This window comes from Ostrinia nubilalis, chromosome 3 (genome assembly GCF_963855985.1).
Source record: "Ostrinia nubilalis chromosome 3, ilOstNubi1.1, whole genome shotgun sequence".
Taxonomy (NCBI): Eukaryota; Metazoa; Arthropoda; class Insecta; order Lepidoptera; family Crambidae; genus Ostrinia; species Ostrinia nubilalis.
In genome coordinates, this window is record NC_087090.1 from 12,408,171 (window position 1) to 12,430,711 (window position 22,541).

Sequence of the window (22,541 nt, forward strand, 5' to 3'; positions counted from 1 at the left end):
ACGTATTACACCTATTAAATTTATCATCTTTGATGTTCGATTTTTAGGGACAGTTACTGAGTGGAAAATCATCCACTTTAATTTTAGGTTTTAGAGACTGTTACAAATTGACAAATTATGACTATGACATAGTTGTAACTTTCTAGATTGCAAAAGTCGTTTACTATAAAAACGCTTGTTTCGCAGAGCTGGAAGCAATAGCAGAGCACACGATTCTGTCAGCTGGTTGCCTAGCAACAGAAGTGGGTCTCACCATCATCGACCGAGCCTGTCTTTTCATGAAGAACCTGGGCGCCGCAGACGGAGTTGCAGCGAAGCCATATTTGAAACTTCTGCACTACCCGCAAAGCGAGTCGTTGTATAAACATATCTTTGCTGCTCTCAGAGCGTATATCAATCAGTTCTCTGAAACGCTTTTTGAAGGTAAGAAAGTTTCCATTGCAATAATAATGTGTAGATTGATCACATACCGATATCGTCATATTTTGATAGATTAATAAATCGACACGGCCTTCTGACCCAGTTGACTCTAAATGAATTTCTTAGTAAGATTCCAATTTATGACCTATTGCGCTACTTACAGCATCATAAAAGATCGCCGACCCTTAGTAATAGCTAAAGACGAGAAAACCACCCTGGCTATAATTTGGGTGATATTCCAAATAAATTCAAGAATAGAGATATTCTGATTCTATTTTTCCCCTCTAGGTGGCAGCACCTTATGCGCAGGAGTGGTAAGCGCAGTAGTGAAACTGTGCGAAGCGCGCGCAGCGTGGCTACGGCGAGAAGCGGCCGCTGCCCTGTACTTGCTGATGCGAGCTAACTTCCAACACGGATCTGGGGGAAATCTTACAAGAGTGCATTTACAGGTAACACAATTTAGACTCAATAGTTATCTCTTAAAAGTAGAAGGTCTATCTTTTCGGTTCATATCTTTTAATGAATTCAGCCTGGAATATAGAGAGCATCTACAATCCAGTGATGAGAGAGTTGCAATCTTTGGAATCGATGGTTCTGGATTCTATTCCCAGCTGGAAAAATTATAGTGTAAAATTGCTTGTGTATTTTTTTCCCCGGTTTATAGTACCACTGCAGAATTGAAAGAAGATTGTCAAATAACCCTCCTTCTGGCGCAGTCGGGTGAAAATTTTTAGCGCCTGAGTCGGCACAGCCAATAGAAGTTTGCGATTGATTTTTTCGTGTATACGGGTTTTAAACAGTAGATTTTATTTATCGAAAGCAAAATGTTAAATTATTTGCGGCGCAGTGTTTTTCTTTAATTATTTTCCAAACCCCACCGGAGATATTTTTGGCATTGTGTTACGTTTATATTTAACTCACCTTGTTTTTCTTGAAAGAAATAACTAATTGATATGTTAATTTATGCAAATTACAGGTTATTATCGCCGTCTCCAAATTGTTAGACAGTTCTACTGCTCTGAATTGCAAAAGGTTCCAAGAATCTCTCTCCGTTATCAACTGTTTTGCTACTGGCGACAAAGCTATGAAGGGAACTGGTAAGTAATTTTTGGTGACAATAACATTAAAATTTGTATGTATAACAAAGATAAGCTATGGCGTCACTTTTTGCCAATTAAATTTACTCAACTCTATTGTTCACAAATTCTCAAAAACATGAAAACTAAACAAGCTAGAAATAAAAGTTCTTTTGAAAAAGTTCTGCCTTGAAATTAATGGAATTATTCATATTGGTACACACCAAAAGGTATCAAACAGCTTTATTCTGTTCATCCTATACAGTGTCAAATATTGTTTCGGCCTTAAGATTTTGCAGTAATAAAGTGCAAATTATATTTCCAACTATATTGTCATTGCCTTTTTAACTGATATAAAATGTACAATTAGGTTTATCCAGCGAAGTGGCGGAGCTGATGCGTCGCGTGCGCACCGTGGTAGGAGCGAGAGCGCGATTGGCCGGCGTGGGCGGCACTGGTGCGGCGGGTAAGTTAACGCGGACTAGTCGATAGAGGTCACTGGTTTGATTCCCGCACTATGCTAACATTTGGAAGATTAGCATTCTATCTGGACTCAGTATCAGCTATATTTATGCACAAAAGGATGATTATAACCGTTGTCTACCAGCCAAAGTTATAAGATTTGCTTAAATTGGAACTAGATGGCGCTATTATCACATAAAATTATCAGTGACTAGCGTCTACACTTCAGTTATTCAGATTTCGCCATCTTTCAAACTCATAAATGTAACAGTATAAAATGTGAAGCATTACAGATTTACAGAGCGTACTGGACTTTACCCTTTTTTAGGCCTAAAGTATATTGAACTGTCCATAAACTTTTAAATGTTTTCATCATACATTTGATCAAATGCTGCAATTTCTATGATCGATATTCAGGAATCCGATTATGCTAAACACTTAAACTATTATAAATAATAATCTAGGTGCGGGCAGCGTCCATTTGGCGGAGTTGCAACACGCGCTAGCAGCTTCGTGTCGGGCAACACCGCGCCTGAGGCACGCGTGGCTGGCAACACTGGCCGAGCACAATGCACGCCATGGAGATCACGACGAGGTAAATACACATTATTTCTTTATAATTATTATTATTAGCGAAAATAAAACGAAATGAAAATCAGCTCACTACAGGAACAGTCTAGGTGTACGAGAGTAAAGAACTGCGGGGCTATTCCAAAAAACGTTATCCGAAGTTTCAAATATTGCCATCCCTCTCACGAAAAGCGAGATGCCGCATGAGCGACGGAGACAGAAAGACCCGAACAACGTATACATAAACAGCTTTTCGGAATAGCCCTACTGGCGTGAGCACTTGCACATAGAACGGGAGAAAAGTATGTAGATTACAAAGAAACTTGTATAGCATTTGTGTGAACGTTAGACATTTCAAGGAGTTCTCAATCTATTAATTTGCGACTTCGTCAACATTCCTGAAATCGTCTTTTGTTTTCAGGCTATGTGCTGCCAACTCCACATTGCCGCTCTCATCGCCGAGTACCTAAAACAACGCGGAACTCAAACGTGGGGCGCGGACGAGTTCGCAGAGATCTCCATGAACATCCCCCGAGACGAAACCGCCCTCAAAATAGACGAAGGTAAGCGAAACACATTTGACACACAAAACTTTTATTACTACTAGTATAATGCTCATTTTCAAATAACACAGCCTTCTCTCGTTTTTACTCTTAACCCGAACGCGTTTTAACTAACTACCTACCACACTTATCTCGATGATTTTTTCTTATGCATCAATTACGTCCATACTTTACAACTAAACCTGCAATGTTAAACTATGCCATAGGAACCACTGTGCAGTCTTTATTATAGTCGTGTGAAACTATGTATTTGGTAAGTTCGGTGAACGTCTCTAATGGGCAGAAGGCGTTGCAACCGGGTACCTCCATTAGTCGAGGCTCAGCCGAGTCGTCGTCCCAGTAATATATCTGAAAGGAAAACAAATTATAATAACAATGATTTGGTACAAAGAGACATACTTTATACATCACTGTGCTAAAACAAAAGTACCGCTGGTGACTGACATAAGATGTAAAAAATATTACTCATCGTTTTCTTAACGAATTGCGTTTCATATTTTGCTTCTAATATCGCTACTGTTTATAAAACAGAATCAGGAGCGTGACAAAAATGTTGGTTATTAAAAACTCATGAAATGCGCGTGATTCGTGATATTGAAGATATTATTATACTTGAAAAAGCAATCTTCAAAAGTCGATTCAATCGACGGTCTCATTAAATATTGAAGACTAACAAATATAAGCCTCAATTTATGTTTGAAATTGAATGTACAAAATTGAGTTCGTTCTGTCATAACACCTCGTATCGTGATAAAAAAAGAAATTAGATTACCTTTAACCCGAATCTCTGTCCGTCAGTCAAGTTTTTCTGATCCTTCTTGCTCTGGTTAGAAGGTAGCTTTTCGTGTAGCTCGAACAGCAGAGCCGCTCCCGGGTCGGGCAGACGTGGCGGCGGCGCTACGCAGGCGGCTAATAGGGCTGCGACAGACACTGGTGTCCCAGTCCGTACTATGACTCGAGGGCTAGTCTTATCTACGGTACTCGAGACAGCTTCCTTTATAATCTGTTGCAGTAATGCCCCTGTGAAATGAAATCGGTCAAAAAACATAAAATGCGTACTTATCTATACTGAAAAAGTTTAGATTGAGATAGTTTTCCCCTTCATACATCTCCATACTGATTAACAGCCCGACCCAACTATCGGCCAACTAAAAATCGGTGGTCTGCGCCTAGGCTTAACCCCGAGGAAAACATAGAATAGTTAATGATATCGTTAAGGATTCGCCCGCGATTTCTGTGACAGCCTAAAATTCACGCGGGCGGTGCAGTGGTCAAAAGCTAGTTAAATTTAAAAAAAAAATCTTAGTTGCGTAGTTGCGTACCTACTTATTTCAATAGTAATAATTTTATAGTACCACGGAAGTACTCGTATTCCCGACCATTCAAGGGCAAGAGTATGCCCTTCCCCTTGATGATATTAATTTGATTCAATTGACGTTAAGTAGCCATTCAAACGCTAACAATTTGACATAGATAAATAGAATAGCCACATGAAATACAATAGGAAATAAGTTATGTGAGTATCTACATACAACAAATAATTAAATATGTAAGCAATGCCTCTTGTGATAATTTCAAAGAAATAAAGCACGTATTTACATTGTACATGTCTTAGGTTTAGACACGCATGAATTGTCTTCAATTTTGAATTCCTATTTGTAAGTATTTAAAATTATTTAGAAACATAAGTTTATCTAAATGCTTTGTTAGGTTCCGTCCACGAGGTTGATACACGTGTCAAAAAAAAACTAAATACGCAGTTGTATACAAACTTAAAACCTTGCCTTATTCGGCATAGGTCTATCCCAATACATAAACTCGTTAATTGGCCACTTATAACTAGCTAATAGCGACCACCTATGTTTTTGAAAAATTTGACCATTAGTAAGCACTTTGAAGTAGCCGAAAAATTAAGGCTTTTTCGTCTTTTGAACACAACATAAAGTCCCAAAAATAAGCTCAGGTTAAAAAATGATGCAGTCCTTTTGTCCCTGATTGCTTCCCCCATGGGGACAATAGAATTTTCTCCTAGGTCAGCACAGGACCTAATTTAAAGAATAAAAACAAAATAATCTCACCACCACTTAGTTTCCGCAGCAGATTGTTGTGGAACATCATTGAGTACTCCAGCCTTGCTACGTCCATCAGTTTTCTCTTCACATGCTTCGCCCACTTCGGATTTGGTACTTTTATATCGTCCTGAAAAGTTTAGTCTATGAGATATTTTAATAGACAAAGTAGCCTTAATATTGATGAGGGAAAAAGCTAAGTGATTATCTGATTTTGGGAAGGAAATTGATCCTTTAGATATTAATGCAATATAAACTGCATTGTAGGCAAACTTGACTTTAAAATTCATTTTGACTGCGTCTCAGAGTGAGACAAAGATGAATGAAATAGGAAAATTCATGTTGTGATCGTTTTACTGATTAATAACATAATATAATTTATTGTCGCGTAATCTCAAAACGTATTAAGTCTACGTTCTACGTAAATTAATACCATATGTTCAGTAGAATGTCCACGTGCTATGAGTAGGTAAGGTACGTATTTTTATGTAAAGTTGCGTTACCAATACCTCCGATGTGACCAATCGAAGTCACAATAAATCATCGTTAGTCCACTTAGTTTTAATTTAAAAAGATTTCAAACTAAAAACGATTGCTAAATTGTTTTTACGTGATTAAATGACAATGAGTGAAAATCTTATTGTTAAAATGATAGATAAGATATTTCAGTAATTATAAAGAAATGTCTGTCGGTTAAAAAAAATGTGTTTCGACGAATTGATATAAAAATGAAATAAATGACACGCTTTTAGATAATTTTCCCATATGGATTAAGACTGTAGATATAAAGTATGATAAATAAAATAAATGTTAAATGAAAAACACGTGCAAAGCCGCGGGCAATAGCTAGTTTTCCCAACGTACCTGTATCAGAAACAGATTATGCATGTGGTACGCGTCCTGCGGCGTGCTGAAGTTGGTCCCAGTCATCTGAGCGATCTTGTGAAATAGATCCCTGTAGGGCGCTAAGAGACTCTCCTCAGTGAATGCCTTCAGGATCCTTTGCTTTTCTTGCTGGTATCGCGGGCAGTTCTCTTCGTATAGCAGCTGAAACAGAAATATACAGCTTTTGATCTTAATTAAGTCAGCCTAAGTACACATACAGGACATTTACGACTTGTATGTGCTTCTTGACTTACTGTTTACTTTTATAAAAAAAAAAGAATTAACTTATTTAAATACATCATAATATCATTTCTATGAAAGAATAGAAATAATTTATATTTAAAGTCGTTGAAAATAATATTTACTTAATTTCGTCGTAACATGGTGATGTGTGAAATATAAATTATAATAACAAAAACTGGCCGTGAAAATAATATATTTAGTGACGAAGAAATATAATTTAACACGCTTTACAACATAATTAATGTTTAGTGCCATACAATTCAATTTAAATATCAATTAAAGTTGCTAAAATGCATTAAGACAGGATTTAAAGTGACAATTATCGCTAGTAGGCGCGAACAATATGGACAGAACAATGATCCTATAAAATAAAGTAGCATTGATATAAATGTTTCTTACGTAGTCCTCATGTCTCGAAGGATAAGTGTACGGCACTGGTTGCCATGGAAGAGTTTCGTTCCACACCTGTTCTGCCGGTGGAGGCCACAGCCCAGCCGATATCAGCAGGGCTGTCATCTTGCTCAGGTCCGTATCCGATCCTATCACGATGCTCGTCTCTGACCAATTAATAAACATTCTATTAACGTCTTTTGTCAAAATAAACAATGTAACGATGATGTAACGACTGATCTGTGGCTGAGATGTCTGTAACTTATTTTTATGACTGATGGCCGATAGTGTTGTTAAAAGCAAGTGGTGGTCAATATGATTCAAGCAGATGCTGTCATATTCTGTGGTATTTTAAGAATGGTTTGGACGTAAAAAATGTCTTTGTCGAACAAATGTGTAATTTTTCACGATCTTGCATCGTGATGAAATGAAAACTACTCTGACCTAGAATTTGATACGGCTTTGTTGGGCACTGACAGATGAAAATGAGTAAAATTGAAGAAGCGTGGTAGACGCGTACGAAAACAACATAGTGAAGAGTTATGACGAGTAGATGATCATGATTTTACTTGTAAAAAATTACCAGGATCGTAATAGGGCCCGAGAAATTCGTTATATCGTTTTCTAAGTAATGCGCCCATTTCGAAGGTTAGCATTTTACCTTCCTGAAACAAAACAAGGAAATATATCTTTTTTAAATCGCAAGGCAACACTTGTAGGTATGTTTGTAATGCTTATGAGCTTATGTAACAAGTTGTTCTCTGACGCGCTGAAATTAAATTCATGATGAATAAAGAAAAAATTTGAATTTGACTTTTTGGTGTTTCCATATTGCATTATAAACAAACGCGCATCACAACAACCAGTGGACCGTTCCACAGTTGCAAGACCTCCATGTGACGCGATGCGACAATCAATAAATCATTATTAGTGTGTGACGGCGAACTGCGTCTCTGCTGACACCTCGTTCCCGTTTAGCACCTCGCGACCTTCAGGACTGGGAACCCCTGACAGGGAACTAGACTTCGTTATAAACTCGTTTGTCTTGATACTACCTTCTGTAGAGTTCAATGTCAATACCAGTATACAGATTGTTTCCTACAGTATCTGACTGAGCTATCTGAGCTAATGCTCAGACACATATCATTTTTACTCATGGGTTCGCAATAATGTTTGATGGCTAGTTTTTCCTGCTTTGACATGGACGTGATATGCTATAAACCCTGAACAACATTTATACAGGGTTATTTGTGAAATACCAACAACTTCGCAGAACTAGATAACTAACATCAGTCTTGCGAGGCTGCTGGTGTTTTACAAATGACCCTGTATTATCCTGATGCTTCATAATTATTATTATCTTAATGCGATTCAACGCAATGTAAACGTAGGTATAACTTGGTGAACATAATTATATGAACCGTGTTCCTACTTATTTCAACAAACAGATTCGCTATCCCATACTTTACTGCATTGACTAAAATTTTAAAATCCGTCCGCATATTTGCGTTGTCCGTCATTTGTTACGGCCATGTGATCCGATGAATCGGGAACCACGCTCAAAGGCGCCATTGTTGCCCATCGGATGTCTCGTGATTCCCATGAAGAATGTCGTAATAATGTTCCGTCATTTCAATTTTATTACATGAAAATGTTTTTGTTCACTATAAAGCCTTTTATGCGATTGTGTTTAAGTAGACCGCTGCTATTTACATTGTGAGCTTAGAATAGGGTACAAGCCATAAAACATTTTATGGATTTTGCAGTTACATACATGTTAAGTACGTCATCTAAATACTCCATTCAAAAATTGTTCAGGAAATTGTATGATTCGTTTCAGCAAATGGCGCTGTCTGTTTTCAAACTCGCTATTTTGTAAATGTCATTTCCATTTCACTATGCCGTTAGATAACCATGACTAAATGAAAAATAAAAGATGTTTCACGCATGTAAAATAATTAATAGAGAGATATTACTCTTCACTCAAATAAGGTAAGGTTGCGTCTAAATGTTAACTTAGAGATAAGTTGTCTTTTGTTTTAGTTTAAATAACGATTCGACCTTGCATAGTAAGAGCAAGTCCTTTCTCTCAATGCGAATTAGGTACTCTAGTAACCTCTAATATGAGCTGAGTAAATAGGATTATTAACACCTTTCATCAAGAGTGCAATTCTCCCATGGATTTTGTAGGACAACACAAGTCCATCACTATTTTGCCAACTCAATCGGATCTTTGTTTATTTATAAATTATGTAAAATATTAAATTAAGGTGCCACTCACGTTGGTCATGGCGCCGGCGCCGTAGGGTGCGAACACGTGGTCAGGCGGGGGCGCCCCGAGCATTGCTAGTTCGTGCTCGCTCGGCGTACGTTCGCCGTGCGACATTAGCTGCAAAAATGGTAAAAATTCAGTTTTAAACACAAACGTGCATACTTACACTGAAAATAACACCAGTATTCACAAACATTACTATGAGGTTCCACAGTTCACGTGGACGCACAGGATCCCAAAAACCTATTCATAGACAATACTTGAGTGGCGCATGGCCAGTCACAGAGCTCTATTCAACGCTGTGCGTTTGAATTCGCATAGCGTTGCTGCTTCACTTAAGAAGCATCGTTTGTAAATACGGGTGTAGGTAAAAGCTTGTAAAAAAGTATCATTTCATTCTAGTTTTCAAAAAAGTAAAATTACCGTTAAGCACAGTTAACGGGTCAATAACCGTTGCCAAAAATTAGTCTAACAACTCATGCGTAATGACTAATCACCTTTAGATATAATAGAATCAACAAATTGGCAATGAACTTCAAAGTAAGTCTTCACTAACCAATATAGTCAATCCTATAACTGTTTCGTTTATGCCTCTAGTTTTTCTAGTACTGTTTGTTGACAGACTTACCACGTGAACTTGCCGCAAAGCTGTGATCTCTACAGTAGAGTCTTTCATCAGTATCACAGCTACGAGGGCTAGAAAGAAAAGAAACGTTTTTATATTTTTGGATTGAAATAATTTTTCCTTAATACTGCATCATCTTCATCAAGGATATCGAATAATTATACAAAAATAAGAAAAAAATTAACCACAAAATCTGTATTCATAAACTTCAGAATATGCATATAAAAATATGTCTCTATAAAAATGAGACGAATGGAATTAGTTTTTATGAAAGCGCTAATTCGGACATCGGACCGTTAGTTACTCGCGTATCCGTTTAGAAGTAATAAAAATCTGCCAAATTGCATCAAATTAATTTCGATTACATAGTAATTTCGCACCACAGTGCCACAACTTAATAACGCCGTTCAGATTTCACTTTCGTTACGTAGTGCTTACTATTTATTATGTGCTTTCATGTTATTATGTCGTAATACTAAAATTTCATCTACATGCATGACGCAATGTCTTTTTATATTTTGCTGTGTAGCTTTTTATTACTATTAATTAATTAAGCTTAAGAGAAGTTCCAAATCACGTTCCCAAAATACTAAAGATCCGACGATCCCACAAAACTACTGAGCTAGTCCAGTGGCTCTCAACCTTTTTTGGACACTCATAAAGCCGCTATATCTATGCTGTCCTGATTTCAAAGATAAATTGGCCATTGTTAATAAAACTAATATTTAAGCTAGCGCATGCGGCCCACGGTGGATCGAAATGGCATTAAAGTGGACATAGGGATTTTTTCCGAAAAATCGAATTTTAAAAATTGCCAATCGATAGTCCTTTGCTCACTCATCACAACATGTCATATCACATTTTTCTCTAAACCTGATACTTTAGCTTAAAAAAAATAATTTGTGTTTTTTTTGTATGAAACGAGACATAAAGTGCTAATTTTCTCCGAAGACCTGCTAGATCGTGACTTGAAACAACGTAGGTCGGTATAACTGCATTATTTATTAATATTCTAAGCTATTTCCAGCTGCTCCAAACCGCAACTTAGCCTGTTAAACGATTCCGAAAAAAATTAAAATTGACTCTTCTTGTAATTGTATTTTAGTTCTTTTTTTTTAGAAAAAGCGTCGATTACGGTACTAGAAAGTGATTTTATCGTTACGTGACATTGTTATCTATTCTCAGAATCTGTTAAACCCTTTCTTTCCTATCAGCACATGACTTTAAAACAACAATGAAGTTACTCATACCTCGTAAATAACGTGTTTTGCGAATAAGCAGATAATGGTCAGGGGTGGGGGTAAAAAACAGATAAGGATTGTTTATTTGTTTTAAATTTAGTTTGGGCTGTGTAACGTCACCAATAACATTCAACTTTAAATGCGGTTTTTAACATGTAATTACAATGGAAGCTATTGTGAATAATATAGATTTGTTCGTAGTCTTAAGAAATACCTTAAAACCTTTCATGGACAGTGAGGAACTTTATAATCACCTTTAGCAGAAAATGGTACATTTGTCAGAAGAAAACAGTGTTAAGAGCGTTTACGCCGTTTGGCGCATAAACAGTACTTTTTCAACCCGTTACAATCATTAACCAGTTACATTACAAATATGTTATAGGCATAAATAATTAGGCAATTTCGTCGTCTAAACAGTTAGTTGAGAAAATATTTCGATTAGTATAGTATTTAAGAATTCTATCAAGATAAGTCCACACAGGTTTTCAAATTTCCACTTTAGCGTCAGTTTACAAGCTGAATTTTTTGTAAAAATACTGTGAAATCGATTTAACAAACATTTATATCCTATAGCATAGGTCCTTAGGCAAATAGTTGAGAAAATTCTTAGATTTAAGCATTTTACAATAAGAAATCACAAATTCAAAGAACGTGAAATACCCAAAAATCAAAGTGATTTTTACACCATTATTCTTCTTTAATTCAACATAAAATAGCTTAATATAATAAAATAACATCTTCTTTAAAATATTTACTTTGAAACGATATATAATTCATTGTTATTGTTTTGCTATAAACATTTGAAAACTATTAAAAAACGCCGCACGCGAATCATTTCCAATGATGCCCCTTGAAACGCCGCGCTTCGCGTAAACGCTCCTAAGTTAAAAAAAGTTTTGCCAGAATTTTGGTACTAATCTTAATGGACGATGGACAAACTGTCATCTATCTCTTCCCCAATTTTTAAGAAGAAACAGTGATTGGCTTGAATCTCCAATTAACTGGGTCTGGCAACTAGTTTTTGATGAAGTCAAAATTGAGGAAAATGTTCCGTTTCTGAGTTAATTTATGTAACGGTTTCCTCGGGATAAAGGAAGTAGTCGAAGCATGTAGTGTAGAAGTTGGCATGTTTTCGGTAATAGCATCTATATTTGACGTTGTTTTTTCACTAGGTTCAGTAATTGAACCAACATTTTCCTCAATTTTGTCTTCATCAAAAACTAGTTGCCAGACCCAGTAAATTGGAGATTCAAGCCAATGACTGTTTCTTCTTAAAAATTGGGGAAGAGATAGATGACAGTTTGTCCATCGTCCATTAAGATTAGTACAAAAATTCCGGCAAACTTTTTTTAACTTAACACTGTTTTCTTCTGACAAATGTACCATTTTCTGCTAAAGGTGATAAAATTCCTCACTGTCCATGAAAGGTTTTAAGGTATTTCTTAAGACTACGAACAAATCTATATTATTCACAATAGCTTCCATTGTAATTACATGTTAAAAACCGCATTTAAAGTTGAATGTTATTGGTGACGTTACACAGCCCAAACTAAATTTAAAACAAATAAACAATCCTTATCTGTTTTTTACCCCCACCCCTGACCATTATCTGCTTATTCGCAAAACACGTTATTTACGAGGTATGAGTAACTTCATTGTTGTTTTAAAGTCATGTGCTGATAGGAAAGAAAGGGTTTAACAGATTCTGAGAATAGATAACAATGTCACGTAACGATAAAATCACTTTCTAGTACCGTAATCGACGCTTTTTCTAAAAAAAAAGAACTAAAATACAATTACAAGAAGAGTCAATTTTAATTTTTTTCGGAATCGTTTAACAGGCTAAGTTGCGGTTTGGAGCAGCTGGAAATAGCTTAGAATATTAATAAATAATGCAGTTATACCGACCTAGGTTGTTTCAAGTCACGATCTAGCAGGTCTTCGGAGAAAATTAGCACTTTATGTCTCGTTTCATACAAAAAAAACACAAATTATTTTTTTTAAGCTAAAGTATCAGGTTTAGGGAAAAATGTGATATGACATGTCGTGATGAGTGAGCAAAGGACTATCGACTGGCAATTTTTAAAATTCGATTTTTCGGAAAAAATCCCTATGTCCACTTTAATGCCATTTCGATCCACCGTGCGGCCCGCGGTCCTCAAGTTTAGTATATCTGAGCTGAAAAAATGAACTGAAGGAAAAACATAGGAGATAGAAAGAGATAGAAAGTGTCAGCTTACCGGCGATGAGCGAGACGCCCACCAACACGCCGAGGCAGCAGCAGGTGTGTTCGGTGCGCATGCCCGGGCCCGGTGCCGCTGCCGCCGCATTGGTCGGCTCCTCCTCGCGACCGCCCTCTTTCCTGCGTATGCGCAGAATATGTTACACTTCAAGAACTTAGCAGCTCTTAAACGGGACTATTCCCACTTCTCGTTCCCACCGCTGCAACTCCTGCGTAGCCTGGGTCTTCAGCTTGATCGCCAATAAAAACCCAACCAGTGAAGGTCAAGTTTGTCCCGGGGTAAAGTTAACTGTCATTGGACCCGCAACGAAATTAATCAGAAGAACATAGGAAAAGTTTCGAAGCTAAGGTTCGACTTCCCTCCAGTGCAAAGCGGATGACAGATGACAAAACAAAGGTCATGTAACCTTTAAGAAATATAACATAACATAGCAGCATATAACTAAGCAGCTCTGGTTTTTTAGGTACACCTACCTCACTCGAGTTGACCGAGTTCCATTTCAAGACTCAAAGGCCTTAGCATATTCCATATTCATTATCTTAAGTGAGATAGATTGATGAAGCTTTCTCATAGTCTTGTTTTCAGTCTGCTATGTACTAATAACTAGTCAGAATATGAAACAGATAGTAGAGCAACAGATTTGGTGCTCCCTCATGAATCCACCTCAAAATCTCCTGCCCCGGTAGGTATACCAATTTTACGAAACTTAAATAGTACATCAGCCAGCTAATTGTTCAATTCTAATTGTCGAATGTATTGGACCTCGAATACATTGATATTTTCGGCTATCAAACTCGTTTATTTTATCTTGACATCTTATGGTTGTCTCTATCAAATCACCTATGTAATGTATTGCTTTTTACTTGACACATTCTCACATACAGTGTCAACACAATATTATTATATTTTTATCAATGTGCAAATGCATGACGATTTGTTCACCACTACAGCGTATTGATATAGAAATAATACATAATCGATTTGCTACTCTGTGTACCTATTTACATAATCAACTATTAAACCTATTTAATGAGATTATTAAGTACCTACCTATTAGGATGGAATAAATTATAGTACAGTCCAGTTCCATAATGGGATTAAACGTATTCTCTTAGTTAACTACGCAGGTTACATGCTTTAATAAATCAGCTGACCATTCTCTACCATACGTTACAATCAATTCATAATAACTACACGTGGATTTCAACTCTAATAATCGTAATGTATCACTAATTGATTTGTGAATGAGTGTCACACTTACATTTTCCTCCGACGGGTCGGCACCTCTACATTGTGGTTCTATCCTAAAGCCTTTTACGGTTAATAACAGCGGTGCATATTCGTTATCAGATTAGATATGTCGCATTAAATCACTGTCAGTGAAATCGTGCTGGTTGAGCCGGGAAGTGCACGGCTCGCGCGTCGGGGTCCCACTGAGACTGCACGGGATGTCCACGGATTCACGGTCGCTGCGACCTGCCGGCACAGATGATTGACTTTGTCCAATCGATTGTGCCGCGGTACCTATTACACATGCGCGCCCGCATCGTCCAACGTTTTGTGCCAGTCTCCCGTATAACGCCCTTGCCGACGTCAGTCTGAATGGGAACCTCGGATGCTGCCCGCGTGTATCGCGTTTATTTATACTTATGGACAAATCATTTCCTCTCAACGATTCATTCACCACGTTTTGCATGTTGATCGCAATTGAGATTGCCTTTTTTCTGTAGCCACAACGCCCGCATGACCCTGACCGTCACCGGTTCTCTGTGTCTTTGCGTTGACAGTGTGACAGATCACTTTCATTGCAACTCTACATAGTAATTATAACTAATCCTCTTAACTATTACTGGCTCAATGTTACTGAAATTCCTCTGAAATTGTGATCAGGTAGTTACAAACCTCAAGATATGAAGAGCAAGACTAGTATTTGATTAGATATACAGAGATTTAGCTACCAGTTTGAAAAATTTGGCTTCATCGCTAATCATTTTAAATTCGGTTAGTTAATCTCCTCTGAAATCAGGCAACATTGCCGATTTTGAGTACTATGATGATAGTAAATTAATCTAATTTAGTTATTAGCGTTATGTAATCATTCCACCCGCATTGATTAAGCAAATTATAATGTTAATGTATATTATCAAGTAGCACACGGGCATAAAGTTATTAATTTGTTGATATTTGAGTTTTAATTTAAACAACTGTTGAAGAACGTATTTCATGATAGTGACGCACTTTTAGTCACCGTTGTAAATCGAATAAAAACATAACAGTGACGTAAGTATAAAGGCTGAATATAAACAGAGCCCCACAAGTCCATTGCTATTTGTCTGTTAGTGTGAATTAAAAGATTGCAGCTGCGTCGCGCGAAAACGATGCCTTCCGCCTGCGGGTGGAGCAAGGCGGAAAACCATTGGAACCCTTAGGGGCCATCCATAAAGTACGTCACACGAATTTCATGATTTTTTGACCCCTCCCCCGTCCTTGTCACAGGTGGTCACATTTCTAAGACCCCCCCCTTCCCCTCCCTAGTGTGACGTCACATGTTTTACAATTTCACACCGAAAAATTATTAAATTAACAAAAAAATAGAAACAATAAAATCACGCGCGAGGTACGGTGCGTTTGGCAGCATTATAGGCCAGTACAATTAGATTTTAAATCTGAAATAATTTTTACAAAAGATTTTATTGATTTAATGGCTTCATTGGTTGCCCATTAAAACTCTCCTAGGTTTTCGACTTCGACAGAGTTGTGCTTAAGTAGTGGGGGTATTTTTTAGTTTAATTTATATTTCAAATTACGCGATTAGTACCTCTAGATATATTAGATTTTGAAATGTGATGTCACGAAACTTAAGACCCCTCCCACCCCTTGTCACACCATGTCACACTTTGTCGACCCCCTCCCCCCCTCTTTACGTGTGACGTACTTTATGGATGACCCCTTATTTGCATTTCATTTTTATCTGTAACACAATCATGGTAACCAGTAATTTACTTATTATAAATGCGAAAGTTTAGGATTTTTGAATGTTTTTGCTTTTTTTCGCACTCTACAATTTTGCAAAAATAAAATCATATACGTAAGTATAGGCTATGGTTTTAAAAGGTTACACACAAAGTCTCGGGCGTCCGATGGAGTAATAATAATGAAATGCTCTCTTCTCGGTTTGCAGTCTAACGTGTACACCTATGTTAGCGCGGCTCACGGGTGCAGGCGATGGCTGGACCACTGTGTTGTCTCAGATTCGGCCTGGCAATCTATTGTCGAAGTAGAGGTTATAGAAGACGTTTTTGTGTCGGATCATTTACCACTAATAATTAAATGTGACTTAAAGATCGTTAGGCCTAAATTAATGGCACGTGACTTGCATCCCAGTTCAGTAATATGGGAGGAAAGAGATCAGAAGCAAATATCTAAGTATCAAAAATAATGTCACAGTAGACTGCGTGAGATTGATTTCCCTTCTGAGTTGACGGGATGCAGTCGCGAGTTATGCGGTTTAGATGAACACAGGCGGGTGTTAGACCGGCTATATAACAGCATTGTCCATGCCCTGAGCGATGCGAGTAGTAAAAGTAAGAAAAAGCCTAGTAACAAGCCAAGTAAAAACCGACACATTTGTGGCTGGAACAAACATGTTCAAGAGGCACATCGGGTGGCCAGGCTTAACTTTATAGGCAGGTATGGTTATCATATAATAGACCATCTTCTGGGAGGATATATGATCAGATGAACGAATCGAGAAAAAATTTTAAAAGTCGTTTAAAATGGTGTCAACGAAACCAACAACGAGCAACTGAAAATGGACACACTTGCAAAGCATAGGTTGGATAAAAACTTTAAACAATTTTGGAAGGCTACCAAGAGATGTGATGTTAGGCCTGGCCTCCCGGTGAGCGTAGGTGGGGAGAGCGAGTCGGTACATATTGCAAATATGTTTGCGCAACATTTCAAAGTGCATTCCCCACTGAGGCAATCAGTTTCTGTAAATAATGCGAAGACCGGATTTCAGGGGGACGTGCCGCTGATGCGCGTTACTGCAAAACAGGTTAGAGAGGCCCTAAAAAGAATGACCGGCGCACATACGTAGATTTCAACGATTTAGGCGGCCAAAACCCAGTTTTCCAAAATCAATCTATTGAAAAATAAACCATGTACGCGGGTAGTACACACTTCCAGGAATACCATGGTACCTTTTTCAATGTTCAACGAGCCCAAATCTACCCTCTAGAGTAGTCTGAATGCGATAGTTCGCTTAACGTGTATGTATTTGTTTTCGGGCGCTCTTAAACTTACAACTTTTGTAAATTGCATATTTATTTTCAAAACCATTGTTTTCGAGTAACAGTGGTGGATTGCGATAATTAAGGATAGAGCCTATGTTTTTCAACAGTAATTTACTTAGTTTTTGTTTTCCTAAATATATTTAAAAATTGTCAAAGATAGCTGTATCAGAATTGAGATTTTTTTTGTATTTTTTATTTTAAAGTGGTCGTTTAACTAACTTCAGGGTCCGTCCGAGCAATAATTTCTTTATTTTTTAATAGTTTACATATTGTTCTTAAAATCTGCAAAAAAAATTGCCGCGGAAACCCGCGCTTTTTTAAATTAACAGCATTTGAAGATTTGGAGAAAAAATTGAGCAAAATATCATTTTATTGCTACTTTGTATTAAATCCATTTATTTTTTATTTTAGGCCTGTCTGGTGCCTCGGGTACTAAAGTAGTTACTCGGAATTACTTATTTGACCAGATACAAAGGCAAAATTTACCAAGTTTCAGTGATAAACTTGATTTTTATGAAGATTTTCTTTTGAGTCGTTATGGAGACACAGAAAATGCTGAAAAGAGTTTGAAGCAAAGTTCTTCTTATGTGAAAAGCTAATTTAAGAAGAGGTGGATGAAAGCCAATAAACATGAAGAAGTGTTTTGTTGAAAACAAGCCGCAGAAGCCCCGAACAAGCATTTCCGGTCATATCGGCTTAACTTTGCTAGAAAGTTTTCTAGAAAGGAACGCAATGTAGATAGGCTTTTATTAACATCAGACCCCTTGATCAGCTCCAGGAGACACAATAAGACCTTCTCGCAAAGCATTCCTTCCTGAAACAATGGAAATGTTGATGTCTGCCAAGCCAAGTAGCAAGTAGTGACCCAATGAGGAATGCTCTCAAAGTGAGATTGATATACCTACCTACTTATTGTTATTTTATAAAAATACAATAATTTGCCAAGTGCGTGTCGTTCCAAGCGCAGTGTAGGGTTCCGTAGTTGTCAGTCGTTACCATAATATATTTCATAAGCAAGCAATTACTTCATCTAAAGTCACTTTTAATATTTTCTTCTAAGGATTTTTTATTAAGTATGAAATTTTACACGAGTTAAACGACTATTACTCTTGAACTAACTGATCTATCTTAACCGTCATAGTTTTCATTGAAAGTTCATGAAAAGCACTATTATTACGAATTTTTCCAGATTTTTCAAACCAACACTTTAGTTTTTAGAGGGGGGGGACGCCATTTTCGAAAAAAAAATATCACTTTAAACTTTAATATTTTGCAAACGGATCACTAAATCAAAAAATAGTCTTAGAAACCCCTAAGTCATTTTAAATGACCTATCCAACGATACCACACACGATGGGGTATCAATGATAACAATGAAACTTTTTAATATATAAGGTGTTATTTTTTATACTGATCATACTTTACCAACGCATCTAATAAAATCATACAAATACAACCCAAGTGTTTTTAAAAAAAACTTCAGGCTAGTTTTTGTTTTTACTTTTCCTAACAAAAAAAAGATATTATTTTTACAACCATCCTGTCTTCACTCACTGCCTCTCTCTCTTTCTTTACTCATTTCATTCATACGAGTACGAACAATGGGCGCGCGCGTTCATTCAACGTTCACACACATAAAGGTTAGATTACACTAAACCTACGTTACCAAAAATTATCACTCGTGAGTATGTACGATGTTACGTCATGTTAATAGGTACTACGCGCTGGGAGAAATAAAATCTAGCCACATAGGTAGGTAAATAAGTGTAGGTATTTTCATTAGTGTAATAGCGGGGGACTTTTCCAACGAACCGAGGCGAATCATCCGCGTTAAACTAGAAATTTAGAAAAGGATAGAAATTGGAATTCAATATCTACGGTTTCGTAATGCCTACGCAATTTATTTAGAGACGTAATAAAAAATTGATAAGTAGGTACATACCTATCACTACTTCGCTTCGCGTCAGTGGAAATGCACCCTAATATTGAATATGATTATGTGTTGTAAATAAAACTCACTGATCAATTTTCCTGGTTTTAATTCCTAAATTATGATTTGCCATCACACTTTAGATTCATTGATTTTACTTATTCACACATTTACCTATTTTGAATGTTGTTATTTAAAGTTCCTAGGTTATTATTACACTAATCACAATACATTTTGAATGTCAAGCCTTTGTTGAATGTTCACGTAAACACTGTCTTGCACTGTCTAATCTAGCCACGATCGAATTGAAATAATGCTTCCGGGCTGCACACTTGCTTGCTGTTCACTAGACACCACGTCGGATGTTGTATTCACAATTCGCGCACTAACTTTTTTACGGAAAAAGTCCCTTTCGCGTAAACAAGCACTCATCTGTCCAAATCACACTGTAGGTATGTACCTAGGTAGACTTCGCAATAACCATCGATAGAACTCGGTCCCGGTCGTGGCCCTCTGGCAACAACTCCTTGATAAGGCATTCCGTATTTTTACGCAAAAGCCGCCGTCTGCGGCGCTCGCATCTGGGTACCGCCAGCACTGTGCCGGTGATTGAAATTGAAATCCAGAACTTCGTCCTCGAAGCGCACGGGATCCCGTCAAGTCAGGATACGGCTGCGCTCCCTGAAGCGCTGCGCGGCTCCAAACAAGCAAGGTGTGAAGGTTTTCGACTCGTTAATGTTTCTCGTCGGCCAGTTAGTGTGCCCGAAACATAATTTCACCTGCGTTTTGTTATTTATCAAGCGCGGCATTGTAATAACTCGCACACACACACTGCAATACGTTTGGGCACAACATTGGACTGACTGGGACGATTGTTTATGTTGTGGCGCTCCCGCATGCCGATCGGCGACTCGGCGCGGGCTGTGGGCGCGGAGCGACTGGCTGGCATATCAATATGGCCGACTCACGCGGCGCGGCACGTGGCAGCGGTCGTTGCCCTCGGCCGGCTACTACGATAGTGCGTAAACGAATACTCTGCGCGCTCAAAGGATGATTTATTTTTTATTTTTTTCGAAACATTCTTTGTCGTTTTACTCGAAAACTAGCCTGAATTTTTTTTTAAAAACACGGGTTGTATTTGTATGATTTTATTAGATGCGTTGGTAAAGTATGATCAGTATAAAAAATAACACCTTATATATTTTTTTTAAATTTCTATATTTAAGTGAAAAAATGTTTTATTATCATTAATAATAAAAGAAATCAGTCAAAAATGGTTTATTTTGATTTAATTTTGTACTTATAACTAATTTCAAGCAAAAAATATTTTTGGCCGCCTAAATCATTGAAATCTACCTATGTGCGGCGGCAAGTCTCCCGGTCATGACGGCATTAGTGTAGAACACCTTAGGCATGCGGGGCCTCACCTGCCGAGAGTACTGGCCCTGTTCTTTTCGTTATGCATAAATCACTCTTATTTACCACATGAACTTATCAAGACCATCGTAGTGCCCATCGTGAAGGACAGGACCGGTGACATCTCTAGCAAGGTTAACTACCGCCCTATATCACTAGCAACAACAATTGCTAAGGTGTTGGACAGTGTATTTGACTTGGAGCTAGGCAAATATGCAAACATACATGACGCGCAGTTTGGGTTCCGACCTGGACTTTCTACTGAAAGCGCGATCCTGAGTCTAAAGCACACTGTCCAGTACTACACAGATCGCAAGACGCCGGTGTACGCCTGCTTCCTTGACCTCTCCAAGGCCTTTGACCTAGTGTCCTATGAAGTACTTTGGAGAAAGTTAGCGGGTGGGGGTGTACCGGCGGAGTTGCTGGATATGTTTAGGTTTTGGTATTCCAACCAAACCAACCTTGTAAGGTGGGCTGACTCCCTTTCGGAAACGTACGTGCTGGAGTGCGGGGTGAGACAGGGGGGGTTGACGTCTCCCAAGCTCTTCAACATGTACGTGAATGACCTCATCGTGGAGCTGAGCAGCATGCGCGTCGGATGTCGCATAGACGGCGTTAGCATCAATAATATAAGCTACGCTGACGATATGGTGCTGCTGAGCCCGACGGTGGGTGGCCTAAGAGAAATGTTAAGGGTGTGTGAGACGTATGCTGCGGAGCATGGGCTCACATACAATGTCAAAAAAACAGAGTACATGATCTTTGAGGCCGCTGGTAAATGTCTCAATTCTGCACATAATGTTACCCTTAATGGCCTGAGCGTGAAACGTGTCACTAAATTTAAATATCTGGGACATATTATTACCAGTGACCTCAAGGATGATGCAGACATTGAAAGGGAGCGCAGGGCTCTGGCGGTAAGGGGTAACATGTTGGCTCGCAGGTTCTCCCGTTGTGCAAACCAAGTAAAGGTTACACTTTTTAAAGCATACTGCCAGAGCATGTACACGGGAAACCTGTGGGTCAGGTATACCAAAAGATCGCTTGAGGCCCTGCGCGTCCAATATAATAATATATTCAGGATGCTGTTGAGACTGCCTCGTTTTTGTAGCGCATCAGGGATGTTTGCGGATTATCATACAGACGGGTTTAGCGCCATAATACGTAAGAAATCTGTATCCCTTATTACCAGGGTGCGAGCCAGTCACAACAGCATTCTGAGGACCCTAGCGGACAGATACACATCGCCGCTATGGAAGTGTCTTGTGCAGAGACTGATCACGGGGCCTTATCCACCCCCATGATGGTCCGTCTCTGCACAGGGTACAAGTTTTTTTTTTTTAATTTATAATTGTTTGTGTGTATGTTTATTTTTCGAACCCGTTTAATATGGACTTTTAAAAATTGTCTGAAATAAAGAATTTTTATTTTTTATTTTATTTTTTTATTCTTCTTCAAAATGGATAAGATGCTCTACATAGTTTATTAAAATTGCGAATTAAATCATGAGTTTGTTGTTGTGCAGTACTGATACATTCCATTAATCCAAGTTTTATTTTTGACGAACCAAAAAAATAAGAGAAAATTACTTACTCGATACAAATACTTATTAGATTCACCATAATAACTAGTATTTACAACACACTCAAACACACATCACGAGGTCGCACGTAACTTCATATTAAAATAATCTTAACACAATTCGTCTCTATGTCTCTGTATTATTATATCTAATCAGACAGAGTTTAATTAGATGTGTCTGTCTATCATAAATCTGAACAACTATTTTCGTAATTTCAACAATGGCAAGACGTGCGTTTGCCTTTAAGATTCACTGTTTC

The 22,541-nt window shown here is 37.9% G+C and overlaps 2 protein-coding genes across 3 annotated transcripts in view; one reads left to right on the plus strand and one right to left on the minus strand.

The window, feature by feature from the left end:
- Positions 1-22,541, plus strand: part of LOC135088178 (dedicator of cytokinesis protein 9) — a 67,011-nt gene that overhangs the window by 29,679 nt on the left and 14,791 nt on the right. Inside the window, exons 24-29 of the mRNA XM_063983067.1 lie at positions 187-423; positions 709-869; positions 1,397-1,517; positions 1,867-1,962; positions 2,423-2,553; positions 2,950-3,091. Of these exons, the coding sequence (XP_063839137.1) occupies positions 187-423; positions 709-869; positions 1,397-1,517; positions 1,867-1,962; positions 2,423-2,553; positions 2,950-3,091 (888 nt within the window). The remainder of the gene's footprint in view (positions 1-186; positions 424-708; positions 870-1,396; positions 1,518-1,866; positions 1,963-2,422; positions 2,554-2,949; positions 3,092-22,541) is intronic.
- LOC135087963 (venom acid phosphatase Acph-1-like) lies at positions 3,244-22,507 on the minus strand. 2 transcript variants are annotated; one of them, XM_063982830.1, is made up of 10 exons: positions 22,294-22,507; positions 13,057-13,178; positions 9,579-9,646; positions 8,960-9,067; positions 7,262-7,343; positions 6,688-6,845; positions 6,025-6,207; positions 5,170-5,290; positions 3,864-4,111; positions 3,244-3,439 (listed from the first exon to the last, which is right to left on the minus strand). In XM_063982830.1, exons 1-10 carry the CDS (start codon positions 22,320-22,322, stop codon positions 3,287-3,289), a joined length of 1,272 nt encoding a protein of 423 aa, XP_063838900.1. In that variant the 5' UTR covers positions 22,323-22,507; the 3' UTR covers positions 3,244-3,286. The 2 variants fall into 2 exon arrangements, with proteins under 2 accessions (XP_063838900.1, XP_063838901.1); XM_063982831.1 differs by lacking the exon at positions 22,294-22,507 and adding an exon at positions 14,321-14,579.